The sequence below is a fragment of the Molothrus aeneus genome, chromosome 1 (genome assembly GCF_037042795.1).
Source record: "Molothrus aeneus isolate 106 chromosome 1, BPBGC_Maene_1.0, whole genome shotgun sequence".
Classification (NCBI taxonomy): Eukaryota; Metazoa; Chordata; class Aves; order Passeriformes; family Icteridae; genus Molothrus; species Molothrus aeneus.
In genome coordinates, this window is record NC_089646.1 from 31,381,374 (window position 1) to 31,408,517 (window position 27,144).

General features: G+C 39.6%; 1 protein-coding gene across 3 annotated transcripts in view; it reads left to right on the plus strand.

Annotated features, from left to right (window-relative positions):
* Nucleotides 1-2,594: 2,594 nt before the first annotated feature.
* The window catches only part of ITGB8 (integrin subunit beta 8), a 48,437-nt gene continuing 23,887 nt past the window's right edge, over nt 2,595-27,144 (plus strand). For 2 of the 3 annotated variants that reach the window (XM_066554255.1, XM_066554265.1), the window contains exons 1-5: nt 2,595-2,770; nt 17,609-17,694; nt 20,267-20,441; nt 22,961-23,207; nt 24,980-25,145. In XM_066554255.1, the coding sequence (XP_066410352.1) occupies nt 2,641-2,770; nt 17,609-17,694; nt 20,267-20,441; nt 22,961-23,207; nt 24,980-25,145 (804 nt within the window). In that variant the 5' untranslated portion in view covers nt 2,595-2,640. Of the gene's footprint in view, nt 2,771-3,204; nt 3,224-17,608; nt 17,695-20,266; nt 20,442-22,960; nt 23,208-24,979; nt 25,146-27,144 lie in introns of those variants that run through there. The other variant, XM_066554274.1, reaches the window with a different exon arrangement.

Consider the following 27,144-nt stretch of genomic DNA (forward strand, 5'->3'; position numbering starts at 1 on the left):
CAGGGTTTAAGTTAATGACCAGAGTAGTTTCATTTTGGTAACCTTATTATCAGATTTTTATGAAAATGATCCATCTTTATTCTTCCACATTAAACTGCAGGTATTGTCTTTCTGCCCAGAATACCAAATCTTTGCATGATGTTCTCATCAGGAGTAGTGCATGTAATGACTGATTCCTACGTGTGTGATGAACAGCTTTTGCTTAGAAACTCAGAAGATAATTCATGCTGTTGAGGACATAGCCATTTTTTATGCTGCTTATGATAATTTACATTCTGTCTAATAAATAGTTTCATACACAATGTATCTGTATGGGATATCAACTGTATCATTCCTCCCATCAGCACCACTTAGAACTATGCAGGTGAAAAATGCAATATAGAGAGATCCCAGTTTCAGTCATTTTTGCTTCTGATGGCATTTTGTTTAAAGATATTTCCTTGAATTTCTTGATGTATCATCTGAATCCTTTTTTTCCAGATACATTTGAATCACCATAAATTTGCAACATCATGATCTATAAACTAGACATTACAGTACCCAACAGGAGTAAATTGAGTTTAGTTCACCCATCACCAGTGTATCTCATTTCAAATAGCACCCAACTGAGTTCTCAAGGGACATGTAGCTCTCCACCTACAGCATTTGAGACTGTGACCTCTGACATCATAGAGCTTTTAGGTTAAGAATGTCACAATCTTTGAAGTCCTGTAGATGCTGCATTTCTTTCTGAATGTCATTGCATACAGCTTTCTCACATCCCATATCCCCATTTGGGCTGTGACCACTCAAGGAATGATAGTCAGATGTCTGAAATGGGGGTTTTTTCCAAAATTAAGCAAAAAACATGATACATCATTTTAAAACTCCCAAGAGTGGGACCACAAGATTGCTACATTGCCAGCTCTTCCTCAGCACTCTTGAACAAACCTACCGTGCTCAGTTTCTGACCTCTGACATTCAGATGCTAAACCATCCATAGCTTCCCAAGGCTTAGCACAGGATCTGTAAAGGCTTCCGCATCCCTTCATTCATAAAGACAGTGAAACAGCACATTATTTACACTGGTTGCATTTGCAGGATTTAGTAACGTTGTACCCCGCATAGGCAGATTTGGATGCAGCACAGAGATCCTTTTAGGATCCTGCGTGCACTGTCATCTGTTGCCGGTATCAGAAATGAAGGATGCCACAGGTCTGGCCATCAGAGACCCGAGGTCGGCACACCTACCCCATAACGCAGCCGGGCGGGGGCCCGGCCGCCGGTGTGTGACAGGGCGAGGTGCCCAGGTGGGTTTTACCTGCCGGGAAAACGCCTCCACCCACAGCCTCCGCGGGGAGCGGAGCCCTGCAGAGGAGCACAGGGGCAGAAGATGCAGGGAGCTCCTCCGGGGAGCGGAGCCGGGCCGGGCGGGGCGGCGGCCGAGGTCGCACCTTGGCCCGGTGGGGCTTTCCTGGCCCGCACGGCGCGGTACTTTCCGCACACGGTTAACCTTTGCGTTACTCCCACTGCGGCGCCCGGAGGGGTGGAAACTCCGGGCAGAAATCATTCGGGGAGGGCGGTAAAGCCGGGGAGGTGGTTTTAGGTAGTGAAGTTTTGCCGGCCGCACCAGGGGTCGGCGTGCTGCTGCCAGCGGGACGGCCCGGGGAAAACGGCGGCGTTCCTGGGGCCGGTGGGCAGCGCCGCGGCTTACGGAGGTGCTGACGGCGAGGGTCGCACAAGCAAGGGGCGGTGGGGCCACATGGAACGAAGGCCGGCCCAGCCGGCGGAGCGGGGTGGAGCGGCTACTACAGGGCCACGGCGGCGGGCGAGGTGCGGCGGGGGCCGGCGGCGCAGCGCTCTGCCCGCGGCCTTCGCCCGCCTCCCCGCCCGGGGGCAGCGGCCGTGCCGAGCTCGGAGAGCCGCGACCGAAGCCGCCGCCAAACAAAGGCGCGGGCGGGCGCAGTGACTTCACCGCCGGGCCCGCCCCCGCATTCCCGCCCGCGGAACCTGCCCCGCTGCCGTCTCCTGGCAACCTGCGGGGAGCTGCGGGCCCGGCGCGCACCCTCCGCGCTGGGGTCGGACAGCGCCGCGCAGCGCCGCCGGCCGCGGTCTCCGGGCCTCCCCTTCCCGTCCTCAGCAGACCCCGTCCCCCCGGCGCGGAGAGGCGGCCCCGGCGGCGCCTCGGGACGGCGGCGGGCAGCGCCCACCTGGCCCCGGCGGGGGCGGGCAGGGGGCGGCCGTCTCCGCCCCCCCCGGCAGCCGCCCTCTTCGCCCGAGGGAGGTGCGGAGCGGCCGCCGCCGCCGGTCCCCGCGCGGTGCCAGGAGCCTCCCCGCGCCCCCCAGGCAGTGCGGGCGGCGAGGCGCCCCTGGCCCGCCGGGCTGGAGGCGGATGGAGGGAGCCAAGCTCCGCGCTCGGCCGGGGCCCTTCTGCCGCCAGGGGAGGGCCGGTCCTGGCGGGGCGCGGGGGCGCGGCAGGCGCTGCCCCCGAGATGCGGCGGCCCCCGCCCGCCCCTGCGAGCGCCCTACCTGTGCCGGGCCCGCCGCCGCCCCTCCCCCGGCCCCGCCGCCGCCGCCCCCGCGGGGGCCGGGACTGAGCGCGCCGCGGCGCCGAGACACGGCCCCGAGAAGAGCGAGCGGGAGCAGTGCCGGCCGCGGCGCATGATGTGGGTGCCGCTGCTGGCGTGCCTCACCGCGGGGATCGTCTCCGTGCCCAGGTGCCAGCGCGGCCCCGGAGCCTTTCTTGGGGCGGCCCGGCTGCTGGCGGCCGTGCCGGGACTCTGCCAGCGCTGTAAGTGTCCGAGCGCCTGGGGCTGCTCGCCGTGCCCCGGCTGTTTGGGGCTGTGGCCGGGTTTGGTTCTGGCGCGGGGTCGTGCGGGGGCGGGGGGCTTGCTCGGGCCCGGCGGCTGCCTTGGGGCACAGCGCTGACAGCTGGGACCGCCCGGCGCCACCGGCACTGGCCGGCCGGCCGGGCCGAGCTGGCGGGCGGACGGTACCTGCAGGGAGAGCCGGGCTGGAGGGGCTCCTGACCAAGGCTCACACGGCCAGGGCCAGCCCGTGATTTAACTGCCCACGCCGGGGGCGTCCCGCCTTTAGGGAGCCGTGGTAGCTCCCGGGGAGCCGGCGGGACTATCGCACTCCAGGGTGCTGCGGGTCCTGAAGTGCACCCTCCGCAACACTCCGTGAAGCGGCACCCGGACCCGCCCGGGGGACCCGAGCTAGGAATGGACAGTTCTTGCGGATGGTAACACCTTGTTTTTACGTCCTTTGTATGACATGCAATGGCAGGGTTAAATAGGGATAGAGCTACGAGAAGATTGTCTTCTGTTTACCTTGGGATAATTGTGCATGTTGACAGTTCTCCGGGAGCTATGGTTCTCGGGTGAAAAAGGCTCTGATAAATGTGGGTAACCCCTCGCGTTGTGGAATTGCTTCTCAAAGCCCCCAGCATCAGTTTTAATGTGTGCAGGCTGAGGGGGGTTTGTGCAAATGCACCTTAGATAGTGCAGCAGTTGACAGAGCAAACAGGTTAGCCTAGTATTTCATAAAGGATCTTATTTAGCTAGCAGTGATCATAAAAGCAGATCTGGTTGTCAATCATCTTTCTGTATTTTTTTTCTGCTTGTGGAATAATTGGCATTTCCCAGCTTAAGCCTGGAGCTGATTTAAAATGTTAACATGTAACCTCTGAAACAAAGATTTACAAAGGGAACAATGTATTAGTCTTAAGTTCTTTATTGCATATGTGGCAAATTCATGCCTAATTCAGTAGGACTTGCCCAGTGCTATTAAAAACAATGGAATAATTTGTTAACTTTCATAGGATAATTTATTTTACTTTTTTGGCTTCGTACTTTGAATTCAGAACCAAACTAAATGTCAATAGGAAAAATAAAATATATTATTAAATTTCTTATGAAACATGACATCTCGTATGTAGTATCCCAGTTGTTTTTTTTTATACAGTGCAATTGAGTTGAAAGGCTAATTGAAACTTTATGAAAAGGATGGTTCTGTGCCTGAACGCAGTGTTGCTTGCTCATGAGTGTAGTTCCTGGGTACACACTAGTGCAAATAATGCATCAGAATAGAATGCCACAGCGGGGAGGTTATGCATGGGGCTTTTGTGCCAAAAGATGCTTGCTGTCTTTGTTGTGCTTCATAGTGAAAATATATATGGGCAATGCGTCATGGGTTATGTGTTTATTGTGACAACAGCTCTCAGATTGGGCAGGCTGTAACTCACATAGACCTTGTTTTTTCCTTTTCATTTGAAACCTCTGCTAATTCATGAAAGCTGAAAGGCACACTGAATTCTTTCCTTCATACATAATCACTTTACAGGCTACAGCCGCAGTTGAAGCAAGAAGAGTGTTTTGTTTTGTTTTTCTGTGAATGAACAAGTGAAATTTTTTGTTATTATTAATGTTATTTGTGATTTTTTACATTTGGCTGTGGTAGCCAGTGCAGCACCACCTGGATTCTTTGAATGTCTGCAGGCTGCTTTGAGAGAGACTGGGCAGCAGCTCCATGTACAGATATTTGGCAGCATGGCTTTGTTCAAGCAGCCACTCCTCTCTGCTTCTGCATCAACAGTGCTGGGCATGGAGAAAAGCATCGTGCTGTTCCTGTGCCATCAGCAAGTCCAGTTTATTTATGTGCAGAGTTGGCAGAACCTGCATATCTGTCGCACTGAATCTCCAGTTCTAAAAGAGACTGAATTAATATGAAATGTACATGGAACTCAAATTTATTTAATTTTTTTTGGAGCATTTGTGGCTCTTCTAATTGAAAAATTGAGAGCTTGACACTACCTGAGGTATTTGTTCTGCAAACTGCAGTTTGAGATGAGAGTCATTGCTTGGGGATAAGTAAAGGTAGAATTTGGCACAGAGTTTGAAGTTACAAGGAGTGCAAAAGGAAATCTCACAATGCTGTAAATTTGCAATTCCCAAATTACAGGTCCTCTAAGCTCAGATAAAAAGAGGAGTGTTGCTGCCTTCTACAAAGAGCCCTTTGTTAATAAGTCTCACCAAAAGGAAATTTGCAGTTCAGTAAGCCAATTATAACAAATACCTGACATAAGAATCAAGCTAGTTCTGTAGGGATTTCTACAGATCCGTGCATTTATGTTGGAGCATTAAACCTGACAAACTCCTAAAGGTGTAAACCAGTGAACTGAATAAAAGCTGGATTCTACAGCAAAAGCATGTGTATGCATTGTGCTAACCAGTTGAGTAAGTGCTTACTTCAGTGAAGACAGCCCCCTTGCCTTGTTCAGAAACCAACTGCTGAAACTCTTATTTTTACCTGCTGCATAAGCACAGGGGTTATGTAGGGTTCAAGTACTGAAGAATGACTGATTGGTCAGGGTTAATAGATGACATTAGTTCAAATCTCCACAGTGTCCCAAAACTAGTTATAATTAATATTAAAATATGAAAATGAAGGTATTTGGTGCTTTCCAAAATACCGAGGGAGTTATTCCTCTATGAAGCTCAAATATACAGAGTGTACTTGTGATGTGCAAAGACGAATGGGATGGAATGAAAATCTTTATCTCTGAACTAAAAGTTGGAGAACAGTCACGCAGCAATTCTCTTAGATAGTTGTGATTGGCAGGTCTCTTTAAATATCAACTTTAAAAGTTTGTATTTTCAGTCTTCTTGAGAGTGTGATTTGGAAGGACCACTGGGGAAAGTGGGGGATCTGTGATCATGAAGGGGTCAGTTGTTAATTGATTTATGCCAATAGCATGACTTCTGATTCATTAATTTTCTCCCATCAAGGTATTTGGTGCTTCGCCAGTCTGGTCACATCAGATTTCCGTGTGATCCCTCTAGTAAAAAAGTTTTATAAACCATTACTCGTGTTACTTCTCAAAGGAATAAGAAAAGCTATTCAAGCCACCCATGGAAGTTTTTGAAGAGAGGTGATCGAGAAATGTCCCATGACACACACACAAGCACACAATAAAGTCTGAAATAAAAGATATATCATGATAGCTTGAATTGGCGTTTGTCTGTTAATTCTCTTGTGTACCCATGCGGCCCATTTTTTCTATTGAGACTCAGTGGAAGAAGCTGTGTTATATGGAATACCCAACACTGAGCCAGTTCGGCCTTTCCTGAGGCTTAAAACAAGCCAAGAAGAAGAGAAGACCCATTTTCCATTTCCTGAGTCTGCCTGGGTGATCTGCTCCCGAGGGCTAATGGACCATCTTTGAGAAAGCCAACCTTTTGGGCACCAACCTTTGGGGAAAAACAGCCTGGCAGTTTGAGCAGGCTGTAAGTTGCAGTTCTGAGGAATAGTGAGGGAGAGGTTTGTTTATGTGTGCATTGCTCAAGGAGCATATTTTGCCAATGACATGAATACATTTGCTTTGCAAATTGTACACTTTTCATAATCTGTTGCAATTTCATGTCTCTAGGGGCCTATGTGGCAAGGTGGTTTTTTATTTTATGGTTTTTACAAGTTGAATGAAACTAGTAGTTGTATGTGTAGTGTTTACAATGTTTTCATGCTACAGGTGTTTGAGATGAGGCTGGGAAAGTGAGGAGAGGGGCAGTTTATGAACTAGAAGAGCAATAACCATTCTCTTGGTGCTATGGAAAGGTTGCCTCTGTTATTTTGGATATGCTGTTGCTGAGGAAAGTTGTCAAGGCAGTCTGAAGAGTGTATGCATCAGAAATACTCTCTACAGTTTGAAGGGGCAGTTGCTTCTTTTTGGGCCTTTAAACTTTCAAGGACTGGAACTGCAACAACTGAGAAAGCAAAAATTAGACCCCATTAGTCAAGAGGCCTAAATAAATAAATTTGATTTTCCATACAATCTAAGTTTAATTTACTTCACTTCCCCAGACCATCGGAAAGATGTCAGAATGTGAACTTCATGGAAGCTAAAGAAAATCTTCATTAAATGACCCCCATTCCACAAGCAGACATTAAAATGTCAGATTATAACCTCCCTTATACTTTATAGAGCATTTAAATACCAGTAATATTTTTCAAATCCCTCTGAAGAATTTGTGATGACTTATCCATGTTGTGTCTTGAGTTAGGGACAATTAGAACTAATTACCATAGGAGAAGAAAAATGGAAGATATTTTATTTAGAAATTGTGTAAGTTGACATGGACTGCTGATATTTATCAAGACTTTTCAATAACAGTTAACAGTTGGACCAGAGGATTTAAAGGATCTTTTCCAGCCTAAATGATGCTATGATTCAAGGAGGTACTCCTGTGCCTACATGTGCTTTTCTTATCCTCATCTCTGAAAAGTTCCCCCACTTATATGAAGGTGGAATCATTCAGGACAAAAACTCAAAGAAGAGAAGCCTCAGAGAGGTGCATATAAACTCAAGTTTTTCATGTAAATATATATCAATGTAGAGGATTAGTGGTGGACTTGGCAGTATTGGGTTGATCTTAGCGGTCCTTTCCAACCTAAATTACTCTGATTCTATGCTATGATTCTGTGAATAGATCTGATATAAGGAACATTAACCTTAATGTATAAATTACATCTGCATTACCTACATGATTTTTTTTTCAACAATGTATATTTTAAAAACTTTTTATAGAAAAAGTGTACTTTCTTAGTTCAGGATAGGTGTATCTAAGGCAGTGGTTGGGATTTAATGAGTTCTGTCAGGGTAAGAAGAACAAGTGGAATAGCTTGGTGTTCTGACCTTTAAAGTTTGTTTAGTGTTCTTAAAATATATAAATGGCACTAAAGTCATATGTTATATTTTCAAAATTTATATATGTGAACTATTTAGAGCTTTTACTGTAACTGGTAATCTAGACATCTTGGTATAAATTTGACTTCTCATGATGAATTTACTGAAAACAGAAGAGTGGAGAAGGATATAGTTTCCATTTTGTTAATAAACTTTCTGTGTTTTGGGGTTTTTTTAAATAAACTTCTTAAGACCTCAGTGCTTCTCATTCTACTTGCAACCTCCTTTTCAGTGAAATCATGTTTTCAAAGTTCCTGTATCTTCTCTACTAATTGCTGACTTCTGTCTAACCAGTGGAAAGATGTAATAATTCTTTCTCATCTGCTTAAGCGAACATAATTTTTGATGGACAAAGTAGGATATGGTCTGTTATTCTTTTCTAAGTACTTGAACTTCATTAATTTTTTTCCTTTTAGCAGTTTACATAAATAGACTTGGGCTATTTAGTTTAACTTTTTGGAAGGAAGTGGGGCTTTAATGAATTATTTCACTGTACACTGTAATGGAACCTTTCTCCAAGAAGAAAAGTAAGCTTCATGCCAGCCATTCAGGATTCCCCCTTGCTCTGGTGGCAGAACAAGAATAACCCCTTGAGCAAAATGTAAGTGTTTCAGGATGATCAGAATTTACAGCATTAGAAAGCTGGCAAAAAAGCAACTTCTAGCTGAGGCTAAATTGGCCTAAATTGAAAACTTTGCAAAGCTCATAATTGACTTTTTTCTTTATATGTTTCTCTGCTTCCCATGACTTCATTGTCATATGCCTGTGCTAACTTCTTGGTATTTACCCATGGTGACAATAATAATGAGTCTGAAGTATTTATGGTCATCAAAAGATGCTGAGACAAATATTTTAACTATGATTATTGGAGAAAGAAATTTCTGTAGCTTTAGGTGGGTCAAATGATGTTCCTGGATGTTTGATTTTCATTTTACTTCAGGCCTCTTCTCTGCCCACTGATTTGGGAGTTAGGTTGTTAGCAGCAGTAGTTCATTGGGTTCAAATATTGAAGACTGGTATTTTTGGTGTTTTGCTGTTGTAGCAGTGTTATGAATACAGCGCTGCATGGTGTATGGTGACATCACAAAAGTAGTCCAAGTCTGATTAAACCAGTAGCTGCCCTTTCTAAAATAAATTCTGTTCCTTCTCTATGTTCAAGGGAATTAGACTAAGTGAATTCTGTTTGTTCTATACTTGAGAGTACAATTTATTTCCACCTTATCTCTGCAGGGTGGAAAGGGTTAGTACTGTGCTGAGGACAACTTGCTTCTCTCAGATGGGAGCTTCTTCCCAGAAACAACCAAGTTCCCATCTTTTTGTTCAAACAAGACTACCAGGAAATAAGAAAACTTGTAATAGCAACTTACACAATGGCACGAATGGCACAAAGTAACTAAATAAAACTAATGACATCAGCAAGCAGGCTCTTCCAAGCTAAGCAAAGTTGTTGGAGTGCATTTTGCTGTTAGAAATGTTGTGGCATTACTTCAGAACATTAAATAAACCACTACCTGTGTAAAGCCTAGAATTTGCATGTTTGAAGTCTGTCCCTTAAGAGAGCATTTAAGCTGCACCTGCAGACCCTACACAAATGTGAATACTTCCTTGAAAGAGCAGAAGGAGAAGCTTGCATTCAAGCAGTCTGTGCACCTGTAGTTTACTTATAATGTGTATAACTTAGTATGTGAGTCTGTATATTTTATAGCCCAATGCCATGTTTTGTGGAATCTTTGCCCCCAAATTATAAAATTTAACAGGCTAAACCTAAAATAGAGGTTGTACAGTGTCTGTTCCTAGACAGGTGGGTTGGGTTTTGAGGTTTTTAATTATGAAAAAAATCCCAGAAAGTTTTTTACCAATTTGTCTCAGGGACAATAACCATCTTTGGAGATTGAAAATCCTATTGAAAAGCAAATTACTGAAATAACAAATACCATAGACTTGGTATTCTAGAAAGCAGTAACATTTTTTAAATAGCCCTCTTGAATAAATGCTCCTCCCAATCTTGTGGACTACATACAAATCCTTATGGAATGGTGGTTATCCTCTTTGATACCAGCCTTAGCTTTTATTTCATATTCTTGAGGTTTTCTCATTGCAAGTGTAAACTATGTATGTTCAATGATCTGTCTCCCTAATCTACACATGCACAGCTTTTGGTTTGTTTCAGGAAAATCTTGTGTAAAAGCACAATTCAGTTTATCATTTTGTGTTCAGAACTGAGGGGACTTGTTCCCCTAGGTTGTCAGCTTTGGGAATTTTGAACTAGAATAGATTTGTTCCAAACCACCATGTATGCAGATAAAAGAAATTGAAGTAAGCTATTTGCATTGCTATGGACTAAGAATCTATCAGGTTGTCTTTGGTGACACTGTGTAGGAAGAAATAACCCTGAGCTATTAAGATCCTCTGCACTGCTGCTGGGTATGTGAATGAAAAGACAGTGCCAGGATGAGGTCATGCTCCTATAGGGCAGAAAGCAGCAATTTGGTGATGATTAGACATGCAATAAAAGGGTACTTTAGATAAACAATTAGGGGTTGAAGGCCTGGTTTAAGGAGGTACAGTTATACAAGATGGTGGGAGATAAAGCTTGGGCTGGTCTTTTATTCAAGGTTGATCTTCTTAAGCAGGCAGAAAATAGTCTTTTTTTTTTTTCTACCTTTATAACCATTATGACCTCCTGATTAGGTAAGACTTTATAGAACACACAGGAAAATACCAACCATTCTGGGCTGTTGATAGGCTACCTGCTAGCAGTGCTTACTAATACAAAAGAAATTAAATTAGCAGTGATATATGGCAGTAGCCATTCCAGGCTTTGCTGAAGCAGCATGACTGTATTCAAGCTGGTCAACTCTGAGGGGGCTTCTAGCAGCTGTAGATGACTGGAGTACAGTGATTCCTATGCCCATGTTCCATCCTAGGAAACAGAATGAACACAACTCCACATATCTTGAAGTTTCCTTGAAATCAAGGGATTTAAAAAAAAAAAAAAACCTTTTAAGCTCTCTGGTTCCATATGCTTTGCATTTTTATTGGTGTAAAGCTATAGAAACAGGACCATCAAACCTGTGCCATAGAAGCATTAGCTTTTATGACTGTGGGAAATTAGTCTGTTCTAATGATATAATCCTAGTAAATTTTCCTGTATGTTTTATTTGCAAGAGACAGGATAGATTAGTTTCTGAAGCCAAGTAGTCTTTGACTCATTGTTTGCTGGCATGAATTGCATCAACAAAATGTAACCATCTCCCAGAGAAGCAGGAAGTTTCATAGAAAGGAGAGGCTACAAGTAAAGTTGGCCAAGAAACAAAAATTGTGTTGTGAAAAATTTCAAGGTTGCATTGCTTGTTTTCATTCTGTGTTGTGGCTTGGGAACAAAGTCAGACTGGAGTAGTCAATAGCTCTGTCTCTCACAGTCAAGGCCATGTCTGAGGCTGTGGTTTGAATATTGTGTTTTTTGAGTCCTAACTGCAATACCAGTAGCTACTATGGGTAGTACCTTTTCAAAAATGCTGTTATATGAATCTTTCTGAAAAAAAAAAAATCTTCAAAATTGCTATATGCAGATGAAAAACTTGGGTTGCTATGCATCTGTCTGAGGCTCATGTTCCCCGAGTCTTCATCTTAATGTGCAACTTTCATGTAAGTGCTGGAACTTTTCAGAGAGATGAGGATAAGAAAGACACAGATAGGCTCAGAGAATGTCAGGAGTATCTCCTTGAATCATAGCATCCTTTAGTCTGGAAAAGACCCTTAAGATTCTCAACCTAACCCAGCACAAGCTCACCATTAAACCATGTTCCTAAGCATCACATCCCCATTTCTTTTAAATACCTCCAGCGGATGGTGGCTCTACCACTTCCCTGGGCAGCCTGTTCCAAGGCTCGACAGCCCTTTCAGTGAAGATATTTTTCCTGATATCCAATCTAAACCTTCCCCAGCACAACTTGAGGCCATTTTGTCTTATTGCTCATTAGCTAGGAGAAGAGGCCAACCCCCACCTTGCTGCAGTATCCTTTTTGGGTAATTGTAGAAGATTATAAGCCCCCCCACCCCTGAGCCTCCATTTCTCTAGATTAAACTTCCATTTCTCTAGCTCCCTCAGCTGCTCCTCATAAGACTTGTGCCAGACCCTTCCCCAGCTCCCTTGCCCTTCTCTGGGCATGCTCCAGAACCTCAATGTCTTTTTCATTAGCAGCTCTTCAGCCCCTTTTCCCCCCCAGCCTGTAGTGCCACGAGGTTGCTCTGACTGAAATGCTGAACCTGACATTTCCCCTTATTGAGCTTTATATAATTGCCTCAAAGCTTAATATGAATATCCTCTCTAATTACAGAAGTGTCCATTCACTTTTTGGGAACTCCATGTCAATGTGCCTTCATAGAGCAGACTTAAAAAGCATTTTCTATCCTCCAGCATCAGCTATGACTCTTGTTTCTGCCAGGGCTTTCCCAATGCTGTGTTGACAGAGGTGTTCTCCCCTTTTGTCTGCGCTGTTCAGCTGAAATCCAGTGTCAGCTCTCTGCAGTGACGTCACTCAGACCTTGCACAATGTGCAAAAAAGGAAGATCTTGGTGGTTTTTCCTGCGTGCTTTGCAAAGGCACAAACTCATGCAGGGCAGACTTCTGCATTGCTTTGCATTTTAATGGCTTTGTAAATCACCTGTGTAGCTGTAACTAATGACCCTCATGTTTAAAAGGTACTTTCTTCATAAGGTAATGCAGATTAATTTGGGAACCCCAAAACTCTCAGGCGGGAAGAGGCGGGGGGCAGGGGGTACATTGGCAGAGTTAGGAATGGGAAGTCCCTATCAGTTATCAGGACTTGTTCACTAGTGATTCTTTTCACTGCATTTATTTAGATGTGCAAAGACTTCTTATTAGATTCTCACCTCTGCCTCTTGCCATTTCTGTAACCCACATTATGGTTTATCTCTTACAGTTCCATTTTTCCTATTAGGAACACTGTAAAAGTTGATTAGTTTGGTTTGGAGGGGTTTTTATCTTGTTTGTTTGTTTGTTTGTTTGTTTGGAAAGGTGTTTTTACTCATGTGCCAGGTTTACAGAAGTATTTTTTGAGAGCTCAGAAATTAATAGGGTTTTACGCCTTTCTTTTACACATCTTTATTTTCTTAGCAAAAACATGTCTCTGCCATGCAGAGTTGTAGTTTACTGTTTGTTTTGTTGCTGGCAAAAAACATTTTAAAATCAGTGTGCTTAGCTTAGCTTCTTTCTGTCTCAATAGTGAAACTAAAGTGCCCAAAAGTTAATGACAAAATGAAACAAATTAACAAATCCCATATGTAATAGAAAAAATGGGAGAGGAAAGAAAAGTTGTTTGGTATTCTTCTCAAGTAATCTCAGAATTTTATTATAAAGCTTTTTTAGATAAATTATAATACTTTTATATAAAATTTATAATACTTTTTATATAAAAAGTGTACAGTATTCAAGTTGGAATCTCCTTTTCTGGGCAAGGTTGAATACCTCTTAAAGCTGATTTTGAGGTATATACCTTGTAATCTTATTGGAAAATCTGATGATGACATAGTGTGTTTTTAAGGTATGGCACAAAAGGCAGAGAGAATTATTTCCTGTTTGGAAAAAAAAAGGGGGGGGGGGAAAATCCCTAATTCCAGGTCTGGGTTTTAGGATTGGCAGTTAAAGCACAGACACTCATTTTTTTCCTGTAATCTGAGCAAGTAACTGTCCAACATAATAATAATGGAAAAGTAATCCCTCCTCTGTAGCATTTTTATAATGCTTTTCATTGTACCTGCATGCTCAGCCAGAGCAAGTGTGGAAGCCATGTGTTAGGTGGGACAGCCACTGTCTGTCCCCTCTACAGGGTCATGTTGCTCTGCTCTGAAGACAGAAAAGTGGAAGTAACTGCAGTATACTACATAAAAGCTGCAGCTTTCCTCATAAATTAGGCTATACAGGAGTTAGTGAAGGCCTCATTCATTATCTGTGCACGGGGATAGCCTGGCTGATGGCTGCCCTAGAACAAGATTAGATGCACAATTGAAGGAAAACCAACTCTGTGGAAGCTGGATATTTTCCTATCTGCTTGCTTTAATGAGTGTTCACCAGTGTGAGGGCCATGATCAGGGAGGAAAACTGCAAGCTATATTTTGGCTTTCTCTTTTAAGAAAGCAAGTGGTACAGCCTCCAAAACCAGCACAAGCATGTACCAACTGTGAAGCTGATACAAATCCAAATTCTTGGCTGTACTTGAACAAAGTGCTGTCTGTTTGAAAACCTGTTTAACATCCCCTCTGAGACGCCAGAGTGCTTTATTGCTATTTCATCTCTGAGATAAATACCCTGATTGTGATAAGGTTACTTTCATAATAAGGAGGCAGGATATAATTATAACATATAGGATGTTTGTCTTGCCTTGATCCCTCTTGTTGCAGAGAGTCTAGGCTTGCCACACCTGTGATCACTGTAAATAGCTGCAGTTGTTGGAGCATGGTTGTAATTTTGTGGAGTAGGCTGGAAAAGTGTAGTTTAACCTGATGCACTTTTTATTATATGCATATGCCTGTGCAGTTCCCAGCACAGAATTTGGCCCTTGTCGAAAATACCTTTTGGCATACATCAGTTCAAACTAAGCCAGTAGAAACTAGCCCTTAGCTTTGGCTGAACAGTAACTCAGTCTTGTCTGGACTCTGTTTTTGGTGAAGTGGCAGGAAAAATCTCCGTTCTTTTTTAAGTCAACTCATAAAAAAAAAATTTCTTGCTTTACCATGATTTTTAAAGCAACTGAAAAGTTTATACTTCAACAGTTATGGTTTTAGAGTAGGTTTACAACTAAATAATAAATATTTGATGAATGAAAGCATGTCCATAAATGTTACTGTCATTATGGACTATGTACTTGGGAACCAGAGTAGTGATGTAGACAGAATAATAAATAAAGAAATTAATTCAACTTTTTCAAGTTTCTCTTTATTAAAAACACAAAATTTCAACCTTTTGTTCCAATGGTACCAATCTTCTCTATTGCCAGTCCGTGACTTAATATTGTGAAAATTGAGCTCTTGAGACTGGAGAGTTATCAGCAAAGAGTTTTGCATCCAGGAGTACTGTATATCTCATTTGTTAATGTGATCACACTGAAACTAGATTTTAAGATATTTTTTCTGACTTAGCAGTCTGCAAAGTCAGAAAGACACAGACCCCCCTATGTTTTACTGGACAGGCTGTATTAATAAACTAAATCAAGTTTCAATAGATTCAATAAACTAACCATACAGAAAAAAAAAATTGGGACAGTTATTTTTCAGTCAGCTTTCCAATGCATCTGGAAAATGGCACAATATTGTTGGGTTTTCTTAGCAAGTGCATATTAAAAATGTGTTAATATTTTGCTGTGTGGTCAATGACATTTAAATTAAAGTATGTGTTTTGCAGATAGGATTATATGTTTTAAGAAAGGAGTCTCAGATATTATTGCAGGAAATTAACTAGGACGTACTTATTATTTGGCTTACTTGGTTTACTGATTGCAATGACTAGGAATAAATCTTCCTTATTCCTTATCGGAATAGCTAGAAACACAGGTTTCTCATTTTTTCATGTCAGCTATTTATTCTTATCAGACCAGCTCTGTCTCTTGAAAGGAATTTTAACTTGAATGGGTAACCTCAAAATTAATGTAATTTTCTCCCTATTTTGCTCCATGGTGGTCTTAAAACCACTATTAGGCTGCAGATCAGCAACTTATATTTTTCCTTGTCCTTTGACACTTTACTGAATTTATCACTCTCTTTTTCTTGTAACGCCTTTCATCTCTGCTATCTTTGATATCCAGTTGAAGATGGGAGGGATGTTTGTGTGCCAAGAACAATTACATTCCTTTTATTTTTATTCTTTCAACAACTTTTCATTCTGAGTCTTTGCGCTTTATGAATACTGTCTAGAAAAGGATCTGTGGCAAGGTCTACAACCCTGTGCATGTCAGTACCTACCCAAAATCTTCATACTTTTTTTCCTCTCCTGCAGTATGTATTAACATTTTCAATGGCCTCTAGGACTGCTCTTTCAGAGTTCAGAACTAGGGCTGCATAAAGTGCAGTTGCTATCTTCTTATAATTACAAAAAAAATTTCATTGTGTTAGTGCTGAATGAGCTTGCTCTCATTTCATATCCAAGTAAAACTTGCTATGCTTGTTTTTATAACAAAAGGAAACAAAAAAAACCCTTCAGATTTTGTCTTGTTCTTTTCTTTCTCCTTAGTAACTCCTTCTTTATTTATCCCTACCAACCTCTCCCACCCTTTAATCAGTTTTCCCTGCGTTCCAGCACCTTCCTGGGCTGCTTTTCAACTTACTGTTTATATCATACCTGTAGCTCTCCTTTTCATTTATGCTTTTTTTCCTCACATTGCCTTCATGGCAAAAATTGTCAGCAGCAGTTGATATGAAATAGAAATGTTGGTTTGACCTTTGAAATTAATTAAATTGCCACTAATCTACACATTATCAGTATAATGCTGCAGCTTTGCTGCACTAGGCTTGTTAATACTGGTATATGTGTTGTTGGTAATAATAACAATGTGCAAACTGTGATTAGTGCCTTGCATCAGCCATCATTCTAAGTGACCTCTTGAATACTAGCTGTTTATATGATACAGGATCTCATCTTAGAATCCACAAATGAAATCAGCAAAATAAATTTTAAAAAAAGGTATTTTAGTACATATTTTCCTAATGCAACTGTTCACTATGAGAAGTTTGTCTCATTACCTACAAAGAAAGATGGTTTGCTTTATTATTTCAGGTTGGAAGGAAATAATCTCAGACAGTCCATGTTGCTAAAACTTTGGATAAAAACCAAACCTTTCATCAAACTGTTTTGATATGATGATGCACACTGTCACAATGGACCAATTAACATATGTAGCCTTTTGTTGTATGCAGAAATTAAATTTATTTTGTTCCCTTTATATTTTCTAATATGGCATGCTGAACATGCCAGAAAGCAATGTTTAACACAGTACTACTGAGCTGTGCATCTTGTGCCCTCCATATAACTCCTAGCAGATGACCTCTGTGTTGTTTAGAGGCGCACTGGTCTGCAAGAGGCTTGTGCTCAACGTGCTGAAAGGATACACTAATGCTGACATTCTAGCTGAGCTGACCCAGTCCCTTGAAAAGACTCTTCTTCTCCATACCAACTGCCAAAGTTTCATAGGAAAGAGTAGTAACTTAAGCAATGATGTATAAAACAAAGATGTGGAAAGGATATAAAGGACTTTGCTGGTAGACATGTAAGTAGGCACAATTTTTGCAATTGTTGGTACGGAATGATGTGTCTTCAATCTGTGACACATGTAGTGTTGGATTCATTTCTATTTGCTTCTGGAAAAGAAAATCTTCCTCTTCTGGGAAACTATTCATTGCAAAAATGAATATGCAGAGGGGGAATATTTATAGAAGGTGAGAAAATACTTTGGGTTTCACGAGGAGTGAATAATGAATAATTCAGTCAAGTGTAAATGACTTAAAGGGAAAATGTCTGTGAAATGATAAGCTACCTAGTAAATTCTTTTCTCTTAGGCAGTAAATCAGCGAGATACATGCCAAAGATAAACTTACACTTCAAAATTATTCTAAATCAGGATCTTAAAAATTTGGCCTTGTTAATTGTGAATGGAGTTTATTCAATTTGTGCAAATATTTCTAGACTGTAGAGAAAAGAAAATTCTGTTCCATTGCCACAGTGCCTTTGTTATGTTCTACTTCTGTTTTAATATATTGTCATCACTCTTAATCTGGAGAAGTAATTTTTAAAATCTTGGTTTAAAATTAGATATTTTACAATTTCATGTATCATCATAAATCATGAATGTTTGGGTTTGTATTTCATTGCAGCGGAAAACAGATGTGCCACTTCAAATGCAGTAACATGCACAAAGTGTCTTGCTTTGGGTCCAGAGTGTGGATGGTGTGCTCAAGAGGTATGGCATTTTGCTTAATTACATTTGACTTTAGATTATAGATGCTTCTGATCTTTATAAAGATAAAGACCTTTAAACTGAGAAAATTATAGTGAGAAATAGCAAGAAAATCTTTAAATGACCCCTAGAGACACAACCTGAGAAATCATGTGAAATACATTTTGTTTCCAAAGGAGAAAATGCAATCTTTTATTTGGAAAATTGCAGTAATTTTAAATAAAGTGAGACCTTCCTAATGCATTCCATCTGCTTTGTAGACAGCTTTGGCAGACTTACAGTAGCCTTGAGATTTTAACAGTTTTTGGCTTCCAAAGCAAAATTACTTATCAGTACTTTGTATTAAGTCCTTATCATATATGAAAACAAGTCTATACATATATGTCTACTGCATTTAGCAAAAGGTTCTACTAACAGTGGAGTTGACTTCAACTTCACCCTATATTATGATCCTATCACAAATGGAAAAAATTATGCTTTTCTCATTTTGACACTGGAAACTATCAGTTCTGAGACTTGGCACAGAAGATAGATCTTAGGTAGCAAGAATTATTCTGAAATTATTGTTACTGTGCAAGCTGTAAGAATATGAGAATTTTTGGTTTTGTTTGACAGAAAACACATAACCCTGTTGATAGCATGATTCTGAATAATCACTTCAGAGGAGCAAGCTTTTGAAGAATATCACTGGCAATCGCAAGCTCATATGCTCTTTAAGCTCACGTGGAAATTACCAGTGGTAGTTTTCCAGTTAGCAGCAGAGAAGGTAGATAAGTTTCTGGGGTGTATCTGTCAGAGATAAGAAGAGTAATGCACTGGTAATATCTATGTCTTGGAATTATTAACTTAGTCTGCCAAAGGTACAAGGCTGAGTAATGCAAGGATGGGTAGAGGCATGCAGGGCTTGTTTTCCCAGGGGAAGCTTAGCACGTGTAGATGGCACAATGGATTACAGTGTTTATTATTCTGGCCCCATGTCGTGTCCTACAAAGGGCAAAGCTTTATCCTCCTCCATCTGCATTTATTACAGAACAGCATTTTCTAACTCTCCTGTGCTTTGGAGCTGCAGTATGTCCCCTTCTAAGTAGGCACATGGACTTGGCCAGTTTCACTTCTGCTCTGCTTGTCCTGCTTCACTTTTCAAGTCCATCCTGAGAGCTGTTCATGGACACCAGGGCTTTCTCAAACCCTCTTAAATAGCTGGCTCACCTACACACCATCCCATGGTTATGGAATGGCATAACTAGTATTATTGCAGTGCAGCTTAGCCTGCTTGCTTCATGAGAAAAATCTTTTTAATAAGATAATCAGGCCTGAGGAACTCTTGAAATGCTTTGAATTTATACCCACAGACAGTGGACCTCAGAAAACACTACAAATCTATTATTCATTACTGGTAACAAGAGTAGCTAAATTCTTTATGCATTTAAAAATCTAGCTTTTTGAAAAGTATCCACTAAAGAATATGTAAATAGCAGTAACTACAAAAGCAGTCTCTGCTGGTTTTAATAAGGAAGGTTATAGAAAAAAATATATCAGGAATAGACTACAAAAAGAAGCTTCAAAGATTGGAAAACAAGATATAGGACTGTCATATTTCATTGTTCAGGGGCTATCTTAGTCTTTACAGGGTCTGGATGACTATTTATTGTCTAATACACAGTTGAATGTAGTTTAGATTGCTTATTTTGCCCATTTGCATCTGAAAGATCAGAGGTTGTCCTTTGTTTGGTTGGTCTCCAGCTTTGACTCAGATGGACCAATACTTTGAAAGACTACAAGAGATCTTGTCTTCCCCCCCCCCCCCAGCATGTTCAGAATCGTATTAATCATCAGATTAGTGGTCAGGAAGGAATTTTGCATTGGATCATTTTGGCACAATTTTGGACAACTTTTCTCTTTCAATGCAGAAAAGGATGGGCTGCTTCTGACATCATCCTTTTACTAATCACTCTTCTGTTGCTACAAGGGCTTTTTTATTTCGGTGACATTCTAAACTGTCCACTCCTGTAATTATACATGGTTTCCTCTTTCCGGGAATTGAAATGATGTAGTTCAGCAGGTCTTTGGATTTTGTGTAGTGGGATAGATAAATTCAAGCTGGCTAAATCTAGAGCTGACTTCTGGTGTTCCTACTAAATATCAGCCTGAGTAACGTTACCAGTGGATTCTTCTGAAAACTAACCTCTTTTGATGTTGTGGGAATGATGCTTTCTTGCTAAAATGAGCTCATAGCATGGCACAGAACTTTTTAAAGTGACATAATAACAGTGTGTAATTTCCTTTTTCTCCAAAGTCAGATTGTTCTTATTGTGCAAGATCCTATTTCTCATTTAAAATTTTTTTTGTGTAGAAACGGGTCAATGTGAAATTAAGTTTAACTTCTAATTTAAATATTGCATCATTGCCATTATTAAAAACATATGGCTTCATGAACTTTTCCTATAATTTATGCAATTATAGTAGCATATTTTATTGTTCAAAGACCAATATTTTGGTTTTCTTCATCCTTTGAAGTTAATACAGCTTTTTTTCAGCTCAGATTGTTTTGTACTTTTTCTTTCTTATTAAACAGGATTTCATGGCTGGCACAACACAGAAGGGACGCTGTGACACTGTTTTCAACTTAATGAAAAGAGGCTGCCAATCAGATTTGGTTGAAAACCCCACGGTTCATGTCACAATACCTAGTGACCATGAAACAAATACACAAGTGACACCAGGAAAAGTTTCAGTCCAACTGCGTCCAGGTTGGATCATCTCTAACACATTGATATTATAATAAATTTAAAATAAAAACAATACTTGGAAATACAGATATTTTGTGAAGAGGCATCTGGAATAATTATTTGGAAGAATGATGCTATAGCATTGTGTTGTAGAACTGTGATGGTGTTGCTTCCATATTCAAGTATCATCTTCACCAAGAATTGTTTCTGTCAAACACAGCTCAGAATAATGCCAGTAATAAGTGGAAAGGGAATTTTAGGTATTCTTTCCTGTTTTCTTATGTGGTTTCTTGATTCTTTAGCCACTTACACTAACAGTTTTGCCTTACATGAGTATATATATTCCTTCTGAAAGAAAATAGAGTTATAATCCCTCATTTCATAATTTGATAAACTTCTTAATTATTTCTCTACTTTCAAGTGCATTGACTAGACAAGTAGAAAAATACCAAAACCATAATATAAGAAAAGACTACATCCTAAAGAAGACTTAGCTGTTCACTGCCTGAATTTTTTTATAACTAGTATATCTCCATTTGCCCTCAGCACAAGTCTAGTTAAATCAGTGTTCATTCTCTGTCTCTAAAAAAGCTGTGGGCAACGGCAGAAGTGAAGGTGATATAAAGGGATGCAGGGTTATCTTTCACTCAATAAAATTTAATTTATTTCTTTTTCAAAGAGAAAGAAATATGTGAGAGGGATCAATCTTTGTCTGGAAAACATTAAATGTTTAGGAGAAGTATTTTGCTGATCTTCACTGTAGAAATGATAATTTTCTGTCAATTACAAGGGAAAAAGGAAGGATTTGCGTGAGTGTAAAAGGATCTCTGTTTTTCACACTTTATAATAATAAAACAGTCAAGGTAACATCAGCACTTCTCCTTTCTTCACTACCCTTCTAAAGAAGTGACTGATCTCTGCTTTAAGAAATGGTTCAAGGAACTGAGCTACCTCTAAGCACTGTCTATGATCACATTTATTTCCGAAGGCATACTGGATTCATAGGAAAAAAAGTTAGCTTTCTCAAATTTGGTTTCATTAACCTTTTTTTCAGTAAATAATGAAATTAGGTTTGGAGTTCCTTATGCTTTGTAGAAGTTTTTGCATCAGGGAGGCAAAAGAATGAAATTTCAAGGACTCCAGAAGAAAAACTTTTTATATATAGATATCTTGCCCATATTTTCCACCTCAGGGAAACACACAGATATACCACTATAGTTTTTCTTTAAAACAGACATTTGCTACACTATAATCATGCAGACAAAGATGGTTTTGTTTTGATACTGGGGGGGGGGTGGTCACTGTTTACATATACTCATCATTTAGGATTTATGTGGGAAAAAAAATAAAAGCTTCACTCAGTGTCTCACTATATGCAAACTGGAGACCTGCAAGGGTCATTTACAAAAAGTAATTCAATTTACATTGGCAAAGAGGAACCATAAATTACAACACACTGAAACTGTTTTCCTCATGCAAGACCTAATACAGACAAATCCTGACATTTTCAGATGGATTATGTTCAAAGACCATTGGAAGAAAGTACTTTAAATATTTAAATTTTATGAGTCAGATCTCTATACTGGATGTACCTTTTGATAGTTTTAATTGAAAACCTGCATAGTTCTTCTGTAACATCTTCCTTCCTCCTGTCCTTTGCTGTATCTTCATTGCACAATGCTGGATTAGATTCTCCACTCATCACATGAAGATCCTGAACTCATTTTTGCTGTGAGCTCCCACTTTGGATGACGTAAAATGATGGCTAATTTGAAACTGTGAATTACTTACCCACTCTACCCATACAAATCACTTCAGTCATTTTCCTGACATTACAGAATATTAGACAAACAAAAATGTGAGGACTGGTTTAGCAGCTTCCAAAGCATTAACATCTATCATCTTGAAATGAGAGTTCTATTTTGTATATACCAAAAGATTGACTTTTTTTATATTAAAACATTTTAATAAAATATATATATATATTGATCCCACAGAGTTTTCTCATCAAATCTTTGGGATTTGATGAGCAGTTTGGGATAAACTTGTATCATTGTTTATGTCAGTTTTTGAGGCTGTGCTGTTCTTGTGGTGTGTATGTAGTTTTAGATTCTGTCATATGACAAACTATTTGCAGGATACATTTACATACTTTGAAGTGACAACCTTGAAGTGACTGACCCCAATTTGTATGCAGATCTGTGTCCTTTGTGAGCCACAACTGCTTTTTGTTATAATGCCAAAGGGATTGCGTAACCATGAATTTAAAACAAAATGGAGAGAAGTCAGATTTTTACAATAAATTGCACTGTGCTCCTGCAAGAAAAAGCCCAAGATGTTCTCCAAAACAGTCCTTTATGGCTTATTTTTGAATGCTTCTTCAAGGTTTAATTTACTCTTGGGAGATTTTCTTGTTTGTTTGTTTTTCTCTTTGCTGACACAAACAACTTTGTGCTGAGGTTGCTACAAAAATAAATGTATTTTTAAGCATGTCCATTCAAAAATAGTAAACAAACGTATTTGTTTCTTTATTTAATCAGGAAGTGAAGCAAACTTTATGTTAAAAGTTCGTCCTTTAGAGAAATACCCTGTGGATCTTTACTATTTAGTTGATGTCTCAGCCTCTATGCACAACAATATAGAAAAGTTAAATTCCGTTGGATTTGCTTTATCTAAAAAGATGGAGAATATTTCTCTTGATTTTCGACTTGGATTTGGATCCTATGTGGATAAAACTGTGTCACCCTATATTAGCATTCATCCAGGTAGAATCCATAACCAGTGCAGGTATGTTGTCTTTTTACATTTACTGTAACACGTGTATTTAATGACAGAAATATGCATTATACATATTTATTCTTAAAATTCTTCAGAATTTATCTTTGTTTCCTTTTACCGTGGTTCTTTGACAAAGTTCCTAAGAAAATGATGACTTTTTTTTTACAGTGATTACTTCTGAAATACCTGGTGAATGATTTCAGAAAAACTGTTTCTGTATCAGAAAAAATATGCTGTATTTTCTGTAACAAAACAAGCCAAAACCCATGCTGCTTTGGTGATGTTTTGTATTTAGTTTTAAATTCAACTGTTGTGGTTTTCATTATTTTGGATATGATACCTAGATTCATCACAAAGTTTTTACTTTCTGTTCTAGGTACTTTCTAGTGTATGGTCATGTATTCATTAACTCTTTTGTGACAATTCTACTTTTGTCAACATCATGTGGTTTCTTTCAGCACATTTAATGAACATAAGTGATTCTCTGATCTACTTCCACAGTTCTAATGTGAAGGAGCTCCTCTTTTAAATACAAAAGATGTTCTGGCCTGCATTTCTTGGTTCATGCCATGCCTTATATACCTTGGGTTCAACACTTATATAAAGTGAAGGATCACTTCCAAAACCCCTGGAGAACAAGATTATGCACAACAAATTCAGAGCTGCATAAATGTAGCTGGAAAAGTAGATAGTAGCTGGAAAAGTGAATATTAATTCTTCATACTTTCTTGCTTGCCTTTCCCGGGAGACATGACCCAAAGTTCTGTGAAGTCCCTAAGTACTCTTTGTGATTTCAGTGGGTTTTGAATTGGCTCCTAGTAGTGGAATTCATTCTAGAGATGTGACTACCTTTGGATAAAGCAGTCATCTAGACCATCTATATATAGTGAGTGGATATTGATTAGCATTTCTAGGTCACAATGTATTTTGCCTAAGAGGAGACATCTGCAGAGGTATTAATCCTTTCAATGCGAGTTTCTCTTCTTTGACTGTACCTTGATTTGGAGGAGAGCAGGTTACAGTCTGGATGCAGTAGAAATTAAGAGTTGAAAGCTGCTCAGCACCTCTGAAATGGATGAGCACTTCAACTTGTGCCATAAATCATGGCTGTGAATAGGTCCCAGGTCAATGACCTGTATAAGTGCTGCTTCACTAGCTTACCTATGATAAAAATCAGACTTTCTCCCTTATGCATAATTTGAGAAAGTAGCATTTGCTATGATGTTACTGAAAATGAATTTTCTCATCTATTTGATGAGGTAATTATTATTAATATCAGTATTAATTTTGGGTACAGTTATGTAACCCTAGTGGATATAGGAACTTTGATTTTGTTACAGTTCAGTAGCCTGTGTAGCAACTATTAAAAGATCTTATTGTTACGGTATGATAGTCCTTTCTCAGGATAATGAAAAGCAAAGTTGTATCACACTGTAGATATTTCAAAAGGTTTTATATATTTCCTGAGATCATACCATCCCTCTTGTTGCATTTTTTGTTCTGTATGAAACACTACATATATACTGTTAACATATTAACTAAGTTATTATATACACAATTCCATAAAATACAAGATAATATATATTCTTTGTAGTTAATTATAGCTACTTCCCACTGAACTTAATTGCACATGGACTTGCTCTTTTTTTCTGTAAGTGTTTCTTATTCTGTGCTACCTACATCTTCATTAATATCAGGATTTTAAGGGTTAATGGGGATTCAATATTTTCATCTCCTTCAAAGGAAAAATAAGGCTTTTTATTTGTTTTGTTTTTGTACAGTGATTACAATTTAGATTGTATGCCTCCTCATGGTTATATTCATGTGCTATCCCTGACTGACAACATAGCAGAATTCAGAAATGCAGTGAATAAACAAAAAATATCTGGGAATATTGATACACCCGAAGGAGGTTTCGATGCGATGCTCCAAGCAGCTGTGTGCCAGGTAAGGAAGAAGCTTATTTACAAAAGAGATAGTAATTCAGGCACTATATATATATATATATATATATATGTATATATATGTATATACAGAGAGAGAGAGAGAGAGATAAACTGGTGTTCAGTGTTCCTGAATTCAAAATGCCAGTGCTATGCCTGATAATGCTAAAAGTTTTTCTTCCTTTTCCATTATTTCCCTCTTAAGTAAAAATTTCCAATTGAAACTGAAAAAAGAGAGCATGAGGGAACATGTTCCAGTATTGGTTATGGATGTTCAATTTCTGGCTTTAACCAGCCTAACCAAAATAGGATGGATGATGAAAGCAACTGCTTCTTGTTTGAACAGACACATGCATGAATTTCAGTCAATTACATAATTAGTTTCAAAAGTCATTAAAGCACTGCTTGTGTTCCTCAATGAAGACATACCATTTGACGTTTCTTTTCCTTAAGAACTTGAAAATTGAAGATGTTTTACTTAACTGCTTGTGTAGATAAGGAAAACAGAAGAACTTCTATGTTCTCAGCTTTTAAAAATTTCAAATTTTAAAACAGTACAAATCAACTAAAAATTAACTTTTGTATATTGATAAAATGTCATCACAGTCTCTCCCATGCAGAAACGGATAGAAAAGATCTGCGTGGATAAGTCTCAACCTATAAGCATATTAGATAAAGAGAGTTAGTTTTGCTCTAGAGAGCTATTTTTGGTTGTTTTTCTTCTTATGCATATTAATGCAGTGCAAATTTTGAAATTTGGCTGATTCATGGGTTTGGTAATGCTCTATAAAATATTCAACTTCTATTCAAATCATGGGCTTGGCATGTTTCTCATCTGTTAGAATGATGTCAGGACAATTGTTTTATCTTGTCCATCTTCACACTATTTTTCTGCTCAGTACAATATCTCAAGAACAAAAAGTAATCCAAACTATGCTAAAAATGGATGGTTTGGTCCAATTTTATTTTCAAATTTTAATGAACAGGTAAGTAAAAACCACGCTTCATAAACACTGGGATTGAAGCTGTTACAAAGAATTTTTCTGGAACTTTGGAAAAATTCCTAAAAATTCAGTGTTTCTCACTGGACACATTCCACACTTATGACATGTGAGTTCTAGAATAATATATGCTTCCAAGAACAATAGAATGGAAACATTAATGAGAATGTGGAGTCTTTCCTGGTAAGTGAATTGTGAACTAAAATGGATGGGAAGAATGTGCAATTCATACTGACCATCATGAACTATAAATTATATTAATGTGCACTCATTTTGCCTACAATAGACCTTTATAACTTGCTCCATCTTGCTTTAACCAATACATCATATTTGCAAGAGGTAGCAGGTTAGGACATGGAGCTACTTTAAAATTTAGATTGCTGTGACGTATATAGGCAGGAATCATATAATCACAGAACATCTCAAGTCAGAAGGGACCCATAAGGATCATTGAGTCCAACTCCCTGCTCCTCACAGCATTACCTAAAGCTAAACAAGTCTCAAGGTGACAAAGTCAAATGATGGAGTCTTAGGAGAAGAGGTTTTTACAGTGCTGGCTGGAGGAGAATTTGGAATGATTTAAGACAAATCCTGTTTACAAATAAAACTTAAAATACTCCTTCTTTAGAGGGATGCTGTCTAGGGGTGTCCAAGAGAGACTGATGCCTAAAGTATGAGTTGGAAAAGACATGACACCCCTCTACTTGTAATAACAAGTAGTACCCCTGTACTTGTTATTCTTGCTGGCTTGAGATATTTAATCTCCATTCAGAGATAGTAGAGAGTGAGCCTGAGAAGGGAGCTAAACTCCTCTCCATGAAGAAAGGAAGGCAGAGAGTAAGTCACAAAGCCTGACTGAGTACATGGACTGTATTGCAGGTTCATGTTTCACAGAGATTCTGTGTCATAAGAAGGAGATAAAATGGAAGCAGTGAAAAAGTAGATGAAATAAGCAAAAGAGGGAATAATAAAAAGCATACGATGTGTTTCCTGTGTGCCTCA